At 43.4% G+C, this 18,282-nt stretch overlaps 1 protein-coding gene across 1 annotated transcript in view; it reads left to right on the top strand.

The window, feature by feature from the left end:
- Positions 1-352: 352 nt before the first annotated feature.
- BABAM1 (BRISC and BRCA1 A complex member 1) overlaps positions 353-18,282 on the top strand; it is a 100,041-nt gene continuing 82,111 nt past the window's right edge. Inside the window, exons 1-2 of the mRNA XM_082271005.1 lie at positions 353-467; positions 5,209-5,551. Of these exons, the coding sequence (XP_082127131.1) occupies positions 5,297-5,551 (255 nt within the window). The 5' untranslated portion in view covers positions 353-467; positions 5,209-5,296. The remainder of the gene's footprint in view (positions 468-5,208; positions 5,552-18,282) is intronic.

Here is an 18,282-nt window from a genome sequence, read left to right as displayed (position 1 = left end):
CAGCCAGGGAGCAGTGCTGGTAACAGTCCAGACGCAGAGAGCACTGGAAGCTATCAGCTCATCAGATTCCTGGCTAGATGAACAGCTTTTGTTTAACTAGATAGATATAGGAAATGCTTTTAATTGTATATTTCATAGACTAAATTGTAGCAAACAATAGACATTTATTTTTAGAGTTTACATACACTTGAAACTTTGCTTCTTCTATTCCAGTTGGTTTGGCTGGCTGCTACTATTCAGATTGAGGCTTGAATAATTACTGCTATCCAGAATGAGGCTTGGCTATCATTTTCCAAAGCGAGGCTTGGCTATCATTTTCCAAAGCGAGGCTTGGCTACAGTTTCTTCAGATCGAGGCTTGGCTCCTGCTAAAGGGCTACAGGGTGGAACTGGAAAGGGAGATGAACCTGCATGTTTTGTTTTCTACTTCTGTGCAGTGACGAACGGAGAAAATTGAAAACAGGAGAGGTACTGTGTTCATTATACTATTCTATGCCATGACTGCTACATTCCCTGATGTGTTATACACAAAAAGTGTATAAATACATAAAGATATAGAGATTAGAAAAGCATTTTTACTTCTATGTTGCTCACTTCCTGTCCTGGGGACAATCTTGTTTTATACCAGACAGGAAGTGAATGAATCTGTCCGATGGAGTCTCTGAGGGCAGTAAAACCTGACTGTTCTAATCCTTTCCTGCTATATCCAAAACTAAAAAAAGCTTTATGTAACAAAGGTTCATTCACACAAGCCTGCACAGAAAAACAAGCTGTTTTCCTGGGTGGGCTGGTGTCCATTCTGTCTAGGCAGTGTGGTATAGGTGCTTTACATTTTTACAACACAAGGCACTGTTTACTGTTTTTTTTTAACTTTACTGAAATGTCACAAGTTCCATTTTATTAATTTCTTTAGACACGCACAGGTGGACGGAGACTTCTCCAGTACAGAAAACCATAGACTCTCTACTCTCCACCTGCTCAATTGTAGTGTGAACCCTGCGGAGACCTGAACCCTGCGGAGACCTGTATTGTTTCTGCGCTTGAGATCTCTGCAAAAGTGTAAGGCCCCTTTCACACACGGTAGTCCATCGGCGGACTCTGTTTTTCTCAGCGGGGGATCGATCCGCCGATCCCCCGCTGAGCAGGCGGATGGTAGCTCTGTCTCTGCGTTGTGTGCGGAGACAGAGCTGTCGGGTCCCCATTCTTCTGTATGGGGGAATCAGATTAGAACGGACCGCTTGTCCGTTCTCATCCGATCCGCCAGACAGATGGAAAATAGGGTTTCCATCTGTCCAGATTTGACGGACAGGATTGGATGTCAGCGGACATGTCTCCGCTGATATCCGATGCCCCATAGAGATGCATGGGGCATCCGTTCAGATCAGATCCACCTGTCTATTTTTCAGGCAGAACGGTCCGCTTGTGTAAAAGGGGCCTAAATGAGCACTCAAAGGGTAACGCCACTTTCGTGGGGGGAAAAAAAAATCAGCAAATAAAGAAAAAACGATATAGCGTATACAAGTGCGCAAAAATCATATTGTAATTGAATGTTCTTAAAAATGACTTTTCCTTTTTTTAATCTGCAGCCACTGTCATTTTCTGAAAATGCAATGTAATATGGCTACCTGGAGCTGTTCTCTACACAGAATGTGTACTGACCACACCCCAGAAACATCATTTCCTGCTTGTGTGGTTGGCTCACCAATTTTCCCAGAAGTCTGCCTAAGATACAAGTCAGATTTCTGGGATCCCCTGCAACAAAAATGTCATTTTTGGTGAGATACTCCCAATAGGAAAACGTCTAAAGCAGTCCTGTCCAAAGTCCGGCCCGTCCTTTACTTTCATACGGCCCCCAGAGACACCGCTGATTAATGTCTCTCTGAGACATTGCACATCCCCGCCCCGATGCTGATGCGATGGCTCGGGGGCGGGGCCTCTGGCCTCCCTCGGCTGCTCCCGAGTCCCGCCAAGTCCCGCTCCGCCCCCCGCTCTGCTCTGTGCCTGGCGCCGCCCACGACTGCGCGGGAGTGCAGAAGGAATTTGAAATCTGCATTCCTTCTCTCCTTCACCACACAGCCACCTTTAGAAGCCGTGTGGAGCTGACCGAAGGAGGTGTCATCTCTTCTACTGCCTGTCTAAGTAAGTGTGATTTTATCCATAAAGCACTGATGCTTTTTATTTCATATATAGAGGAAAAAGTAACAGTGCGTGTTATACGCCAATGTAAAAAAAAAAAAAAAAAGTCCAGGAAGCAGCGCTGAGAGGTAGAAGGAGGCGGGCGGCGCCGAGGAGAAGGAAGGACCCGCTGTCATCGGAAGCCCCGACGCCTACGATAGACATTGGCATAGGAGGCGGGACTTCCGATGACAGCGCGTCCTTCCTTCTCCTCTGCCCCGCCCGCCCCCTTCTACCTCTCGGCGCTGCTTCCTGGACTTTTTTAAAAGTGATTCGGATAGTGTCAATGGTGCTGGGGAGGCTGCATGTCTGGGCACTGCGCTGGGGAGGCTGCATGTCTGGGCACTGCGCTGGGGAGGCTGCATGTCTGGGCACTGCGCTGGGGAGGCTGCATGTCTGGGCACTGCGCTGGGGAGGCTGCATGTAAGGGCACTGCGCTGGGGAGGCTGCATGTAAGGGCACTGCGCTGGCGAGGCTGCATTTAAGGACCCTGCGCTGGCAAGGCTGCATTTAAGGACACTGTGCTGATGATTGTATTTAATTTTAAATGTTAGGCAAAATGGTCGGCCCTCACGCATGTCCACTTCATCAAGTCTGGCCCTATTTGAAAAAAGTTTGGACACCACTGGTCTAAAAGGATGCAGACCCAGCAGCTTTCCTCATTAGAGCCCTGCAGCTGCCACAGCTGATAGATAATTATGAAACCACTCCCAATAGACCCGCTCAGCACAGAGGAACAAACAGGGATTTCTTCAGAATATCAAAAGGAAGGAATCTGCAACAAAGTTGGTTAAAATCCTTGCAATGTACAGAGCGGAATGTGTTTTTTTTTTTTTTTCTCAACAAAAGTGGAGTTACGCTTTTAAAGTTAAAGCTGGCCGCTGACTGTGATTATATTTTTAATTTACATATGCGGACTAATCATAGGCAGAGAAGAGATACAAAATGACAGATGTAAGCAGCAGTGAGCAAGCACAGCTCATATTCAATATGTAATGGTGAAATTGGTGATCGGCTTTTTCACACTGGCAAATGTTTTAGTTTAAAAAGGTTGTAAGGGCTTTGATTTAAAGCAGAGTTTTATCCCAACGTGGAAGCTCTGCTTATCTGTCTAATTTCCCCCTCCGGTGCCACATTTGGCACCTTTCCAGGGAGGGGGGTACCTGTTTTTGACAGGTACTGTCCCCACTTCCGTCGGATCTCCCCGGGGCGCAGTACGTCCGAAGTTCGCCCCCCTCCTCCTTCCCCCTCACTGGGCCATTCAGAAAACGCAGCAAGCTTTGCGCACGCGCAGTAAGAATTGGCTGTGAAGCTGCAAGTCCTTACAAGCAATGGAGGCGACAGCACCCCAGAAGCCGATGGAAACATCGGCTGGAGTGCCAACATCCCTGGACTCCATAATATTAAAAGTCAGAAGCTACAGTATGTGACCGTGTAGCTGCTGACTTTAAATCTTACCGTGGGTGAGCTGGAGCACCACTTTAATGCATTCCCTGCATTAAGGTAAAAATGTCCCAATATTTGTAGCCCCCCCCCCCCCCCAAATACTTACCTCCTTGATCACTTCAGCATTGTGCCCTTCTGTAGCAACTCTTCTCCCTCCTTGCTTTTGCAGGACAGAGGCAGTAGCGGGAGCCATTGGATCCTGCTCCTGTTAGTCAAATCCTGTGAAGAGGGGATGGGATCAACCTGCGCTGTGTGTGTGTGTCAATGGATGCACACAGCCTGGCTCGGAAGCGAGCCTGCACATGTGCCACCATAGCAAGCAGATTCCTATGGTGGCATACAGAGAAGAGGAGTAGCCAAGAACACCAGCTGGGGACCCCAGAAGAGGAGGTTTTGGGATGCTCTCTGCAATACCATGTAAGTATACTATGTTTATAATTAAAAATTATAATGATGAAAGATCACTGGTGCCATACAGGTCTCCTGTGAACCTGTCAGTCAATCTGTATGCCCCTACATCGCGTACGGACAAGCAGATACAATCTGACAGGAAGAATCAATGAACTACCACAGTAGCTCATTGAGAACTGCAAGCCAACATCTACAAAGTATGCCGGTACTTTTAGTTAATTTATTCACAGATCTTTGTAAATGAATGACATGGCCATGTAGATAGAGCCCCGCACGGCCGGGCTGATTTCCAAAAGTGATAGCTAATTTGGGGAGCTTCTCCTCGTACTGCTGTCACAGGGAGGGGGATCGGGCAGCAGCTGCAGCATTGGAAACATGTTACATGTTCCCAAAGGTGAACTTATCTTTTAACCTCTTAACGCCTCCCAGACATTAAAACACACATAAAGGGCCGCTGGGAGGCGGCACAGCTTCTGCATCATGTGACCATTCTTATTGGCTCTCACAGCAGTCACATGACCAGGAGACCATCCCACTGGTTCCTGCTCAGAAGTCGTGCTGTCACCGCTGAGAGGGCTGACCTCTTCCCCTGGTGTTTCTTCCGGGTTTGCGTGCTCGGCTATGTTGGCTGGAGCCACGATGACGTCACTCCCGCACATGTGCATGGGAGCCCTTGGTTCCAGCACAAAACTCTGAAGGTCTGGCAAGGTATGCCAGACCTTCAGAGCGCATGCGCCGGTGACGTAACCAGTATAACTTATTAGAGGCTTACCTGTAAGTAAAAATCACTAAGCGGGCTTTACGACTGCTTTAAAGTGTTTGTAAACCCATAATCAATTTTTCAGTATGTTTGGCATCATGTCGCATAAAATATAATTTCTTTCTGAATCCGTTGAGCAGTTTCCTACCCAGAGATCCTGCAAGTAACAACACTTTCTCTTGCAAATGGACAACGCTAAACCAATATCCAATATTTAGCAGCCTTGTGTGCTTAAACAAAAACGGTATACAGTGAGACATTATGTAAAACATACTATAAAGTAGATTTAGGGTTTACTCTTATCTTTGGATTTCTGTTATCGTAGTTTTGTTTTTTGGTCATTTTTTAGCTACAAGAAATAACTAGGTAAAATATAATTAATGCAGCTTTGTGTTAATCTGTATTTTTTCCCTATAGGTCCACATTAAAAGACTCTACCATTCATCTTTCTTACTTGAACAACCCCACCATAAAGCTGGATAGCCCTACAGAGGAAACGTGCAGCATGGACACGTCAGAGCCCGCAGATGATGCGGAGCAGGCATTAGAGCAGAGACCCCGCACACGTTCTAACCCAGAAGGCGCAGAGGACAGGGCAGCACCCCTACAGCCTGTTGTGGGCAGTCGGAGTGAAGGCGAAGGGGAGGCAGCTCAGGTAGAAGATCCATCACCCCCAGCCACAGCTCCTCCAATCTGTGCTCTTCCTCCACCTCCAGAATACCAAATAAAGACTCCAAGAGTGAACTGCCCAGAAAAAGTGGTAAGTAGCCTTTTCCGAAATGGTTCTTGTGGTTATTGTATATTTAAAAGGATTGTTGCCATTTAGACAAATATTGGGAAACTGTTACAATGTTTTGCAAAAGAGTGACAGGGATGGCTCATCTTGGACATGCTGTAATAAGTTGTTCCATAGCTGTGTAAAATTAGCTTTGAGCGCTTGGAATACTTTGGCCTTTTGCAAGGCCAATTGACAAGAATGATGGTTGCAACATTAAAATAATTCAGATAAATAGTCAAACACCAAGTAGAGTCCAACTTATAGCATTAAGTTCAGCCACTCTTTGTAAGGGTTCAGCCATTGAAATGATTAGCTAGCAGGCTAAACAGTCCAACAGCTGACGGGTGGCTATTTACCTGCAAACCACTCAGGTGAGGGGACGTGTGTGGTGCCCGGGCTATCTCTTCCCATTTCTGCAGCATGCTTTGGGTCTGGATGTACCTCTCCTCAGCCTTCACTCTCACTAGTCAGTGGCATCCAACTCATCGGACCTTGATAGCTTAAGCAGGGACCCTTAAGCATTTATCATATACTTAGTTGCGTATGAAAAGGGATGGGGGGCCCCGGTTAAAGATGTTGACATATATGAGTTAGTTGGAAGATAAAACGTCAATTGGGGGTCTATTTGTAAGTAGTACAGTTAAATAGCTTACTTTTACATTCTTAAAGGTATCATTGGATGCCCAATACCACCCCACACCCCTGGTCCCTGCTGTACTTACCTGAACTCCCGCTCTTCTCATCTTATTGATAAATGCTGTCCAATCAAAATCCATCTGGTCAGTCCTGGAAACGCTAATGGAGAAGAGAGGGAATGCATACATTTGTTTATTTATGCATAATGAAATAGAAGGGGGACCAGAATAAAGCTGTTTATGCAAAATGTCTTTTTTCACTACAAGAGGAATTATGGTAAGAAGTTAGTTGGAAGCCTTTAGAAACTTTAACACCAGTGATGAATAATAAGCTATAAAGCCAACCAAAATTGCTTGATCTTCAGGCATGGTTCACGTCTGTGTGTCCACAGTGAAGACAGCCAGAATAGGAGCTTAAACTTATGAAGTACGATCAGTATGTGGATATGTAAGCCTGATGAAAAAATTGGGAGTGCCATTTCCCAATTAATTTGTGGCTTTTGTTGTTCTCCAAGGTTGGTGAAAATAGTTTGAGAGTACCCACCGATAAATATGGGGAAGGTACGGGTCCAGTTGCTGTGGAAGAATAAACCAGCAGCTGGCGGTAGAAGAGATACAAACTGGGAATAGGTTTAGGCAATCTTGTGATGGGTTCAACGAGTTTTCGCAGCCCTTTTGAGAGAGTTTTTATTCTTTTAAATGGAAATAATGTAAGATTTTACCTTTTTTAGACAGAGGAATGGATTGTTGGACAAATAATGAGATTTCTTCAGTGCTGCATTCAAGGGTATTGGTTGTTTGTAACAATCTTTGGTTAAGGGTTTAATATAATGAAGTCCCTCATGATGCCAGTGTTTTGAGAGCGTGTGATCCTGAGTCAGGGGTTGTTCCACAGTTATGCCCCATACACACGTGCAGATTATCTGCAGACTTTTGTCTGCAGACTTACCAAAACCATATAATATGAGGTCAAACCTAAACACTTTCAATTTTTATGCAATCCGGCAGGCCCTTGCACTACATAGAAAAGGTAAGTCTGCAGACAATCTGCACGTGTGTACGGGGCATTAGAGCAAAAATAATGTGTGGCTATTTGACAAACAATGTGAACAAACCTTTTGCCAAGTGGTATATAACAGAGGATTTGTGGTCATCTCTAGAGGCAAGAACTCATTGTGGATCTGGGGAAAATAATTGATTGATGCAGAATAGCATATCCTGCTTGAGACTCAGTACATACTGAGGTGCCATTGAGCCAGCCTCTTGGATATCTGGTAGGAGAGCCCAAATTATACAGGTAGATTAACTATTTATGCAGATTTACTCCTTTTTTGCTAAGGACTTGCTGTCACAAACTAATTTCTGCTTTCCTACTGCCCCAGATAAACTTCTGGTATATTCTATAAATACAATGTACTGCCCATAAACATCACAAAAAAACAAAGAAAGTGTAAGAATGCTCTAACAGATAAGGTGCTTCATCACAACTGTATGGGTCTGGGCAAAAAATATATAAAGTGCAAAATACAGACAATATACTGCCCATAAACATCACAAAAAAACATTATTAAAGAATGTTGAAAGTGCAAAGTCCTTGAAATAGTGATCAAATCAAGAATAAAGTCCGTATTCAAAAAAAGAGCAATCCGTGTTCAGAGGTAGAAGGATGTCAACCACAGATGCGACATCACAATAAAGGGGAAGTCAGAAGCGCTTCCCAGAAATCGTGTACTCTACTGTGGGTAGCAAAGAGTCGTACATGCAGGAGGCTATAAGCCTTAATGGTACAATGTCATTAATAGGTTGGCAACTTCTCTTCAAGTCTCTCGGATACCCAGGAAAACAAAAGGTCTCCTCCATAGTGTAATAAATATAATCAAAACCAGGGTTTATTTTAAAAGTAGAAAACCTACACTTTCTATGCAAATATCAGGCAATTCAATCGTGATCACAAATGTTCTCTAACAGGCGCAATATCATGGAATAAACTCACTCCAACCCGACGTACGTTTCATCCACATGGACTACCCCAGATGAAGCATGCATGCTGAAGAATATGGTTTCCCTTGAGAAGAATAGATTGCATGCATAGCTTAGAGAAAGCAGTAATGGCAGAAATTAATCTAAAATCCCCCTTTTTTTTTTTTTTTTTATCATTCTGTGTATTTTCTGCAACTGTTCTTCCTCCCTATGCTTCAAGTCAGACCGTCTCTTGCGCAGCTGGTCCTTTGTTCGTTCCAAACCATACTTCTTGGCAAGCACATGAACAACCTTCTCCATGATGTGTCTTCTCTTGTATTAGGTGTGGTGTAGTTGCAGAACCTTCCATCATAATCGTTCTTCTCAAGAATATTCGCCATAGTTTTCATCTCATTCAGGGACATAGGTGTTGCCTTTTTTTTCCCCCTATGTCTGCTTTTTTGTTTTGGAATGGCATGCCCCTTCGCTTCAGCCATTGTTCTGCTGCTAAGATGGCACCGCATAAAGAAGAGGGGCGGAGCTTGGAAAGTCCCATAGAGCATCACGATACACGCAGACCCCGTGTTCAGAACGTTGTCACGAACGATTAAACTGACCAATCCACAGAAGATCCTTAACAACTGAAGGTAAGCAGACCAGTACAATAGTGCTAGGGTCTTATTAGTTTGGTGTAGTTTGTCAACTGCCACCACCCAACTGTTTCTTATTTCAGGAGCAATTGTGGACAAATTTACCTCACAGCTTTTCCTGCCACAATTTATTCAAATGTACAAAGAGCTTCCATGCCTATGGAAAGTACGCTCCAAGGGCTATTCTGACTGTCTTAAGCTAATTGAGGCATATACTAAATTAGCAGGACTATGCACTGTTGTGTATGCCAAAGCAGATCTATCCCATGTGACCACAAAAATAGCAAATCTGCGTACTTTATTAAAAAAGAAATTGAATAAAATTAACGATTTCAAAAGATCTGGTGCAGATCAAGTATATGGGCCACACCTGTGGTATTTGGAAAGTCTCCATTTTTTTGACTGACCAGGAGGAAGCCCGACCCTCTGTGTCAAGTTTAGACTGTGTCAGTGGAAATATTTCAGCTGATGAAGAAGATGGAACATTTGAGGGAATGGCAGACAGTCAGGTAAGTAATCATATAGGTTTTTATTTTAAACTTTTATATGTACAGATAAGAAAATATAGATTAACGATAATATGTCATCCAAAATTACACAACACATCAAAATTTAAACAATACCTTTTTGTACATTTTTTTTTTTTTTCTTAAGGCAAATATAACATGACATCTTAAGAGGGGAGCTCATCACAAATACACACTTAGCTGAGCACAAAACCACACATAACCATTCATCTCAACCACCTCAAAAAATGCATCAGTGGCATGTACCATTCACACATCAGGATCGTCCACAAAACAACTGGGGGCATGAATATCAGTACATATCCTTGTGAATTACAGAAACTTTGTTTTAAAATGTTTTATGTTTGACATGTTATGAACTAGTTTAAGTTAATCTCATATGTTTATAGCTTAAAAATGCAAGGATTACCAAAGAAAGCTCTGTTGTACAGTGTTTGACTGTTAAAAGTAAAATCACGGTTTCATTACCTTTTTAAATATTCGTCTTGCATGATTTTTATGAGGGCTTCACAGGTCTCCTATATGATGCAGCCTATTGACTGGGCAGGGATTCCAGTGGTGAGCTTGAGGTCTTCAAAACTTCCGTCCAGTTGCCAGGAAACAAAGTGTTGTTAACAGTCTCTGCTCCTCTGTGATGCTTGCTCTTAAGAGAGACTATGTCCTTTTTGGTTATATGGGGTGGTGACACATGACTCGGCAGCAGATGAAAGGCATCCTCAGATCGTTCTGATAATCATCCGGATTGTTTTCGTTGAGCTCTTGAACCAATCTCATATATGCTTTCCAAGTCGGTACAACCCCTTTTGTTCAAGACACTTACTTCCATACTCCCCAATGAATGTAAAGGTAAAGACGCTGTTTCAAGAGGAATGGCAGTAGTAGTTGTTTTACAAAAGTGAGCAGCAGCAAAATTATACCCTACTCCAAAGGGAAGTCCCAATTCTCTGCTTAAAAGAATGGCACTGCATCAAGCTAATTTAACATGCGTTGCAGTAGCACACACACACACACTTTACAGCACCACAAGGTGGCTTCTGTTTACATCTTACAATGTGCCAGTTCAATCCTTTCCGACAGACAGTGCCTAACCTACACTGGATGTACCAGTGTGTCTGAAATGCCTACCTTCAAGCAGCTTACTAGGTAAAATCCTCCAGAAGGCTTTTTGTGTTTCCATCAGGCAAGTTCAGAGGAGGAACCTACAGCAAAATCTTGTCGTCTTGGAGACTCAAGGTCATCCAAGCAAGAGCCTCCAAAAATGATACAGGCTCATTCAGCTAGGTCAATTTTTACATCTTTAAATTTGGACATTTGCCTACAAAGACCTCTGCAAAGCAGCAGGCTGGTTGGCATGGTGCACTTGCTGATGGTGCCACAGGGAAGATCCAGGGGCTTGTACATCAATGGACTTCAACAGACTGTCCAGGCTTCCATGTCCATTGTAATAAAGTTTGGCTATACATTTTAGCCCTCCCTGTTTAGCTCACTATTCATCATATGTATGCTGCCATGTTTGCGTCAGGAAAATGGAAAATTGTATCAAATACTTACCGTAACCTTCCTTTCCTGACGCCAATCCATGGCAGCATATGAACCCTCCCTCTGATCTTTGCGCTTTGTATGGTGTATGGGGGAGGTTGTTCTCAGTCAGACTTTTATAGATTTAAACAGGTCCTGTGCCTCACCTGGAGCACAAAAAAAAAAAACAGGTCCTGTGGGTGGATATAGGGGCGGAGCTATATCATATGTATGCTGCCATGGATTGGCGTCAGGAAAGGAAAATTGCGGGTATTTGATACAATTTTCAATTTTTCTGTGTGCCCTTATGGCAGCTGCCATTTATCCAGTGCGGAAAAATGCTAGTCACCATACATAGTGTGAACGAGCCTATAATGTAGCACCAGAGTGCAGAGCGAAGGGGAATACTAGACCCTTGGTGCCTAACCTGTTGCCCAGGGGTTGCATGTAGCCATTTTGCACTTATGCGGCCCTTGTGACCCTTGCAGACAGAATTTTTTGTTTTAGTGATTATTTATTTCAAACCATCATGTTTCTGTGCTGCCCATCCCTATTCTCTTTTGTATGTGTTTTTTTTTTTTTTTTTCTCTCCCATCTTTCTTTCAATTTGAATCTTGCTGAGCGAAATATGAAATGTGGCAAAATATTTTAAAGGGGGCTGTAGGGAACAAATATGTTGGTGCTTTAAAGGTGCCATAATATCAATGATCTCTAGCAGCCTCATGTAATGTGCCTCTAGTCTATGACTGTCTCCTGAAACATTTCCCCAGTTTCCAATAACTCCTACAGTATATCACGTTCATAGTCCCTGACTTTTTCCTGTTGGATGTTCATAGTCCACCTCCATGTAGTATGCCCGTAGTACCTCTCCATCTCCTGTTACATGTCTGCAGTCTTAGACATCTTTCTCTACCATTACATTAACTGAATATTATGCACGATGTCGATGTCGGGGACCAAACTTGAAGTCCCCTATAACAAGTGAGTTGACAATCATTGTTCTAGTGCCACTTCTGTGATGACTCGGAGTCTGCTTGGGCTGCTGACATACAGTGCATCTGGAAAGTATTCACAGCGCTTCCCTTTTTCCACATTTTCTTATGTTGCAGCCTTATTCCAAAATGGATTAAATTATCTGCCTCAAAATTCTACAAACAATACCCCATAATGACAAAGTGAAAGAAGTTTGTCTGAAATCTTTGCAAAAAGATTAAAAAACGAAAAAAAATCACATGCACAGAAGTAGTCACAGCCTATGTCATGACACTCAAAATTGAGCTCCAGTGCATCCTGTTTCCACTGATCATCCTTGAGATGTTTCTACAACTTGATTAAAGTCCACCTGTGGTAAATTCAGTTGATGGGCATGATTTGGAAAGGCACACACCTGTCTAAATAAGGTCCCACAGTTAAAGCCTCGTACACACGATCACATTATCGGACAAATTTTTGTCAGTATTTTGTTGCATGTTATGCCCCGTACACACGTGCAGATTATCTGCAGACTTTTGTCTGCAGACTTACCAAAACCATATAATATGAGGTCAAACCTAAACACTTTCAATTTGTATGCAATCCGGCAGGCCCTTGCACTACATAGAAAAGGTAAGTCTGCAGACAAAAGTGTGTATGGGGCATTAGTCTCATATGAAAAGTGAGGAGGTTACTTTCATACGAAAATTCTCGTACGACAGAATTCAACTTCAGAAGTGATGTTGTGTTGATTTGTTTTATTTTTTTTTTTTCTTGTATGCATTCTTTCATTTTTGAGCATGTGTAGTCTTGCTCCTATGTTTTTTCGGATCAAAACTGTACTAATTAAATGAAAATTGGACGTTGTGTTCACGTACGATAACATTTTTGTAGCCTGCACATCTAGTTTTGTTTTCCAAAAATTCGTAATTGGCTGTCGAAAGCACTATATTAAAGATCCAAAAGACGGCAGATCGTTAGGCTGGCCATACACTATACAATTTTCTTGTTCAACTTTCCTTTAGATTTACCAAAACCATGTAATATAGGGTCAAACCTAAACACTTTCAATTTGTATGCAGTCAGGCAGGCCCTTGCACTACGTAGTTTAAGGTAAATCTAAAGGAAATTGAATAAGAAAATTGTATAGTGTATGGCCAGCCTTAGTCGGACTAAATTTTACTTCAAATTTTCTTATCGTATGTACAGGCCTTAACAGTTCATGTGAGGGCACAAACCAAGCCATGAAGTCTAGGTAATTGTCTGTAGACCTCAGACAGGATTGGAGTGAGGCACAGATCTGGGGAAGGGTACAAAAAAATGTCTGCAGCATTGAAGGTCCCAATGAACACAGTGGCATCCATAATCCGTAAATGGATGAAGTTTGTAATTACTAGGATTCTTTTTAGAGCGCACCGCTCGGCCAAACTGAGCGATCGGGGGAGAATGACCTTAGTAAGGGAGGTGACCAAGAACTGATGGTCACTCCGAAAGAGCTCCAGCATTTCTCTGGAGAGAGGAAAACCTTCCAGAAGAACAACCATCTCTGCAGCACTCCACCATCAGGCCTGTATGGTAGAGTGGCCAGACGGAAGCTACTCCTCAGTAAAAGGCACAAGACAGCCCACCTGGAGTTTGCCAAAAGGCACCTGAAGGACTCTGACCATGCGAAACAAAATTCTCTGGTCTGATGAAACAAAGATTGAGCTCTTTGGCCTGGATAGCAAGAGTCAGGTCTTGAGGAAACCAGACACCGCTCATTAGTGAAGCATGGTGGTGGCAACATGCCGTGGGGATGTTTTTCAGTGGCAGGTACTAGGAGACTAGTCTTTTTCAGTTGCAGGTACTGGGAGATTAGTCAGGATCGAGGGAAAGATGAATGCAGCAATTTAAAGAGACCTCCTTGATAAATAATAAAGGTTCGTCTTCAAACTGGACAACGACCCTAAGCACACAGCCAAGATTACAAAGGAATGGATACGGGACAACTCTGTGAATGTCCTTGAGTGGCCCAGCCAGAGCCAAAACTTGACCCTGATTAAACATCTCTGAGGAGATCTGAAAACGTCTGTCAACCGATACTCCCCATCCAACCTGAAGGAGCTTGAGGGGTCCTGCAAAGAAGAATGAGGAAAAACTGCCCAAAACAAGGTGTACCAAGCTTGTAGCATCATACTCAAAAAGCCTTGAGGCTGTAATTGACGCCAAAGGTTCCTCAACAAAGTATTGAGCCCTAAAGGCTGTGAATACTTATGTACATGTGGTGATTTTTTTTTTTAGTAAATTTGCAAAGGTTTCAAACAAACTTCTTTCACATTGTCATTATGGGGTATGGTTTGTAGAATTTTGAGAAAAAGTATGAATTTAATCCGTTTTTGGATCAAGGCTGTAACATAAAATGTGGAAAAATTGAAGCGCTGTGAATACGTTCCGGATGTACTGTACATCCAAGATGACATCACCCAACAGCAGTCTTCAGACTTTTGGATGTCTATAGATAGAGGGCATTGACCATTAAAAAAAACGAACTTAATATCAGTTAAATGCACATATATTCTTAAGCCTCGTACACATGCACAGATTGTTGGCCGACCGATCGGCCGTCTTTTGTCCAGTGTTGTTTGTTGGTTGAAATGTGCTCTAGACTTGCACTGGATTTTTGTTGGCCAACAAAAACTAACTTCAGAAGTGATGTCATGTGATGGTTGACTTTCCGTGTGTTTTTTTCTTCTCTGAGCATGCCCAGTCTTGCTCATCTGATTTTTGTTTGCTGATATCTGTACTGACTGAGGAACAATCGGCCGTTCTGTTGTTGGCCAACAAAAATTTTATAGCATGCACACCAGATTTTTTTCAACCGAAAAGTCGCAGTTGGTTGTCGGAAGCATCATACTAGCAAGCCTACAATCGGCTGATCGGACATTGGCCGACAATTTACGGCCAACAATCTGTGCGTGTGTACGGGGCTTTATTCTCTATGCACATTGGGCTTGAAAAAACACCAATTTCCTTGGCAGAAACAGTTTGCGCAGCGCTTTACAACATGAGGGTACAGTTACAATACAATTCAAAACAGGAGGAATCCATCCTCCATCAGCTTTTCAAAACGTTCTTTTATCATTTTTATTTTTTTTTTCCCGCTGAAGTGTATATAAAGCCAAAACAAAAAGTTTGTAAAGAGTAGACCATATTTATGACCCCTTTCAAGTTTATTTTATGGGGTCTCTGTCACTTTGGAAAGATTTTGCTTTTATTGAGTAAACAGAAATGAGGGCTAAAATATTATCCACCAATTTTTATTACATTTGAACTCTTTTGCAACTGGTTGTACATCAAGTTCAAATTCAAAAGTACTAACATCACTTAAATAATATTTTAAAGTGACGGGACAAAATGTTCCCAGGGCTGCAAAAATGGCGCTGTTTGCCGATCTCGAAGGTGAGATTCCCAGACATCTGCGTACCCTCATCTTTTTTTATCCTCTTAGCTGCCAAAATAACCATAGCACGTTCCTGGAAGTCGCCAGTGCTCAATATTGTGATGGTTAAACCTAAAATGATGGATCATGGTTAATGAAAAATTGACTAGTATTCGTAGAGACACTCAGATAAAGTTTGAGAAGGTGTGGAACCCGTGGGTGGCTTATCTCCAGGCTCCCTGAAACCGGGGAGGCATGATATCTTTGTATTGGGTCTCGAACCGGGGGGGACGGACTCTTACTTTTTTCTTCCGTTTTTCTTTTCCTTTCCTCTTTCTCTTCTGCTCTAATAGCTCTGCTCTCTGTTTGATAGGGACAACCCGAAATGATCCAAACTGTTTATTTGCAGTTCACGTTTTCCCATGCTGTTATGTTATGTGACTATTGCTGGTGATCGCTACTTCAAATGCATTTATCTGACACAAGTTCTTCTGTTATTGGGATCACTGTGCCTATGTATGGGACACTCTAGAACAGTGATGGCGAACCTTGACACCCCAGATGTTTTGGAACTACATTTCCCATGATGCTCACCTACACTGCAGAGTGCATGAGCATCATGGCAAATGTAATTCCAAAACCTCTGGGGTGCCAAGGTTCGCCATCACTGCTCTAGAACGTCATTTGGCGTACCTGTACTATGTTGCCGTAACTTTTTTTTTTTTTTTTTTTTTTTTTTTTTTTTTGCTGAATGTTCCGAATTCTCACTTTTCTATGTTATTTTGCAAAATCTTTAATAAAAACTATTTGATCATTAATAATATTTTAAATATTTTTCTCAAGTCGTCTTCCAGGGCAGCATCTCAGTGATAAGTCTCCACCCACCTAAAACAGGAAACACATCATCCACCATTTTAAAAGACCGTCACATACCTCAGTGCCTCAGTTCTTGTGTTTCGTCTGGACCAACAAGAGCTACAAGCAGTTTATTTTCTTCTAGACTCTGCTAGTTGCAAAGGCCTCCCCGTTCGACTGCCTGACCAAGCCTCTAGGGAGGTTAGGCAGCTTTAGGACAAGGGCAACTGGAGGACCCCCCTCAGGGTTACTTCCTCCTTTTTTGCCCGAGGTTTCACTCCCACTGTGGGGGGGTAAGCAACCCCCCCCATCTGCAAGAATCAAATCAATAGCGCCCTGAGTGTCTCACTCATTGCTGCAGGGCCAGGAGGCAGAGGGGCACTTGCTCTTTTTCTCCCAGGCACTGGCTCCAACCTGCTGTGATCTGGAGCACAGGGTGGACCAAGATGGCAGTGTCTTGCTCGAGGGATCTGTTAACCTCATCACTTCTGACCGAAGCCATTTTGACCGACGCCACCTTGGTGGATTTATGAGTGGATGTGTGGTACACCACACTTCTGATTGCGTCACTTGCAGATGCATCCTGATTGGTTGCAGCGGGTGACATCCCTAAAGGTTTCACCATAGTGGCGTTTTTTTGGAACCTGAAACATGCAACGTCAATCATACGGAGCCAGACACCTTCTGCAGCAGGGAGGACAGAGCACACTATCAGCAGGAATATGTCCACCCATACTACTTATGGGCCAGTTGGGGGTGGGGCCGTAGCAGGGGCAGGAAAGCTTTCAAGGAACAAGTGTTGGATGTTTGCTTGAAGCTGATCATGTTGGACGCTGCACCATCCTGCTCTGCAGAGTCTGCAAGCCAGGACCGCTCCAAGATAAGCCAGAGCATGCTGAGGCCACCTCTGTACTTACCCAACCACTATGCACAGAATGCTAATTAGTGGTAGCAGCGATTTTTGGCAAACACCAGCAGCGTGCATTCCCTCCCTAAGCATGTGCTTTCTATGAGGGAAAATGGCAGCCAGCTGGGCCAAAAATCTTTGCTAAAAGTGCAGAAGCAAACCTGTGGCAAAAGAATCGCTGGGAGTCCTAAAAGGATTAGTCAAGTCTGTAAAATATGTCAGACACCTTCCTCTCTCTTCAGTCTGGGTGCAATCAGACCTTTGTGCTCGATTGTGGTGTGGATCCTGCAACATATAATTCAGTGGATCTTGGACTAGTCTCCTATACAAGGGCTGCATAGACAAACCTGTGCTCAAAACTGCTGTTAGAAATCACGGTGCCCCGTACAGCCTACCTGACAGGCCCCCCCCCCCCCCCAAATATTTCAAGACAATATTTTCACAAAAATGTTTTATTTTATTTGATTTTTACATTTAAAAAAAAAAAAAAAAAAAAAACGATTTTATTTTAAAAATGTTATTTATTATTATAAATTATTATTTTATTTTACAACTTTGTTTAATTTATTGCAAAGTTTAGTTGTGTGTGTTTGTTTTTTTTTTGGGGAAGGGGGGGTTTTACAAAGCCGCAAAGCCTGCAGTGCTGGGGGGGACACAGTGAAAGGTGGGGAACACGCGGAGAGGGGGATCAGCAGCAGGCAGAACAGGGAGGGGATCGGTGTCGGAGAAGCAATTACAGGAACGATGCCCTATGTCTGTGTCTCTCCCTGCATTAACTGAAAGCTGGCAGGAGTGGGAGAAGCTGGCTTTCAGCTGCTGCGGAAAGTCACAGGGCTTCCTTCTGTAATTGCCCCTCTGCCCAACCGCACCAATTCCCAATGCTGTTGGGGCCCCCCTGTGTGCCTGGGCCCCCTACAGGAGGACTGGTGGTCTCCCCCTTATCAGCGGCCCTGCCTGTGCCTAATGACCGCGCTATCACAGGCAGATGGTGTACTTCTGACTGCTCTGGCCACATTTCCAGGCTCAGGATGTCAGCAGCGTCAATTTACCACTAGGCCTGACCAGGTTAAGACCTCAGGAATTGAGAACCTTTTGAGTGCATCTGAGTGAGATATTCAAGTTTACTTCAGTGTACTTTTCTCTATGGGTGACTTATTCCAACTTAACATTTGGCCATGGTCAGTATCCACTATACATACCACTTGGTGCGCTCACCTTTACACTTTTTTTCCTGAAGTCCCCCAGTACTTCAACTGGATAGATATATAATGC

This window comes from Pelophylax lessonae (genome assembly GCF_965119305.1).
Source record: "Pelophylax lessonae genome assembly, chromosome: 1".
Lineage (NCBI taxonomy): Eukaryota > Metazoa > Chordata > Amphibia > Anura > Ranidae > Pelophylax > Pelophylax lessonae.
Note: the sequence above shows the minus strand (reverse complement) of the source record. Positions and strands in the feature narration are given on the sequence as shown.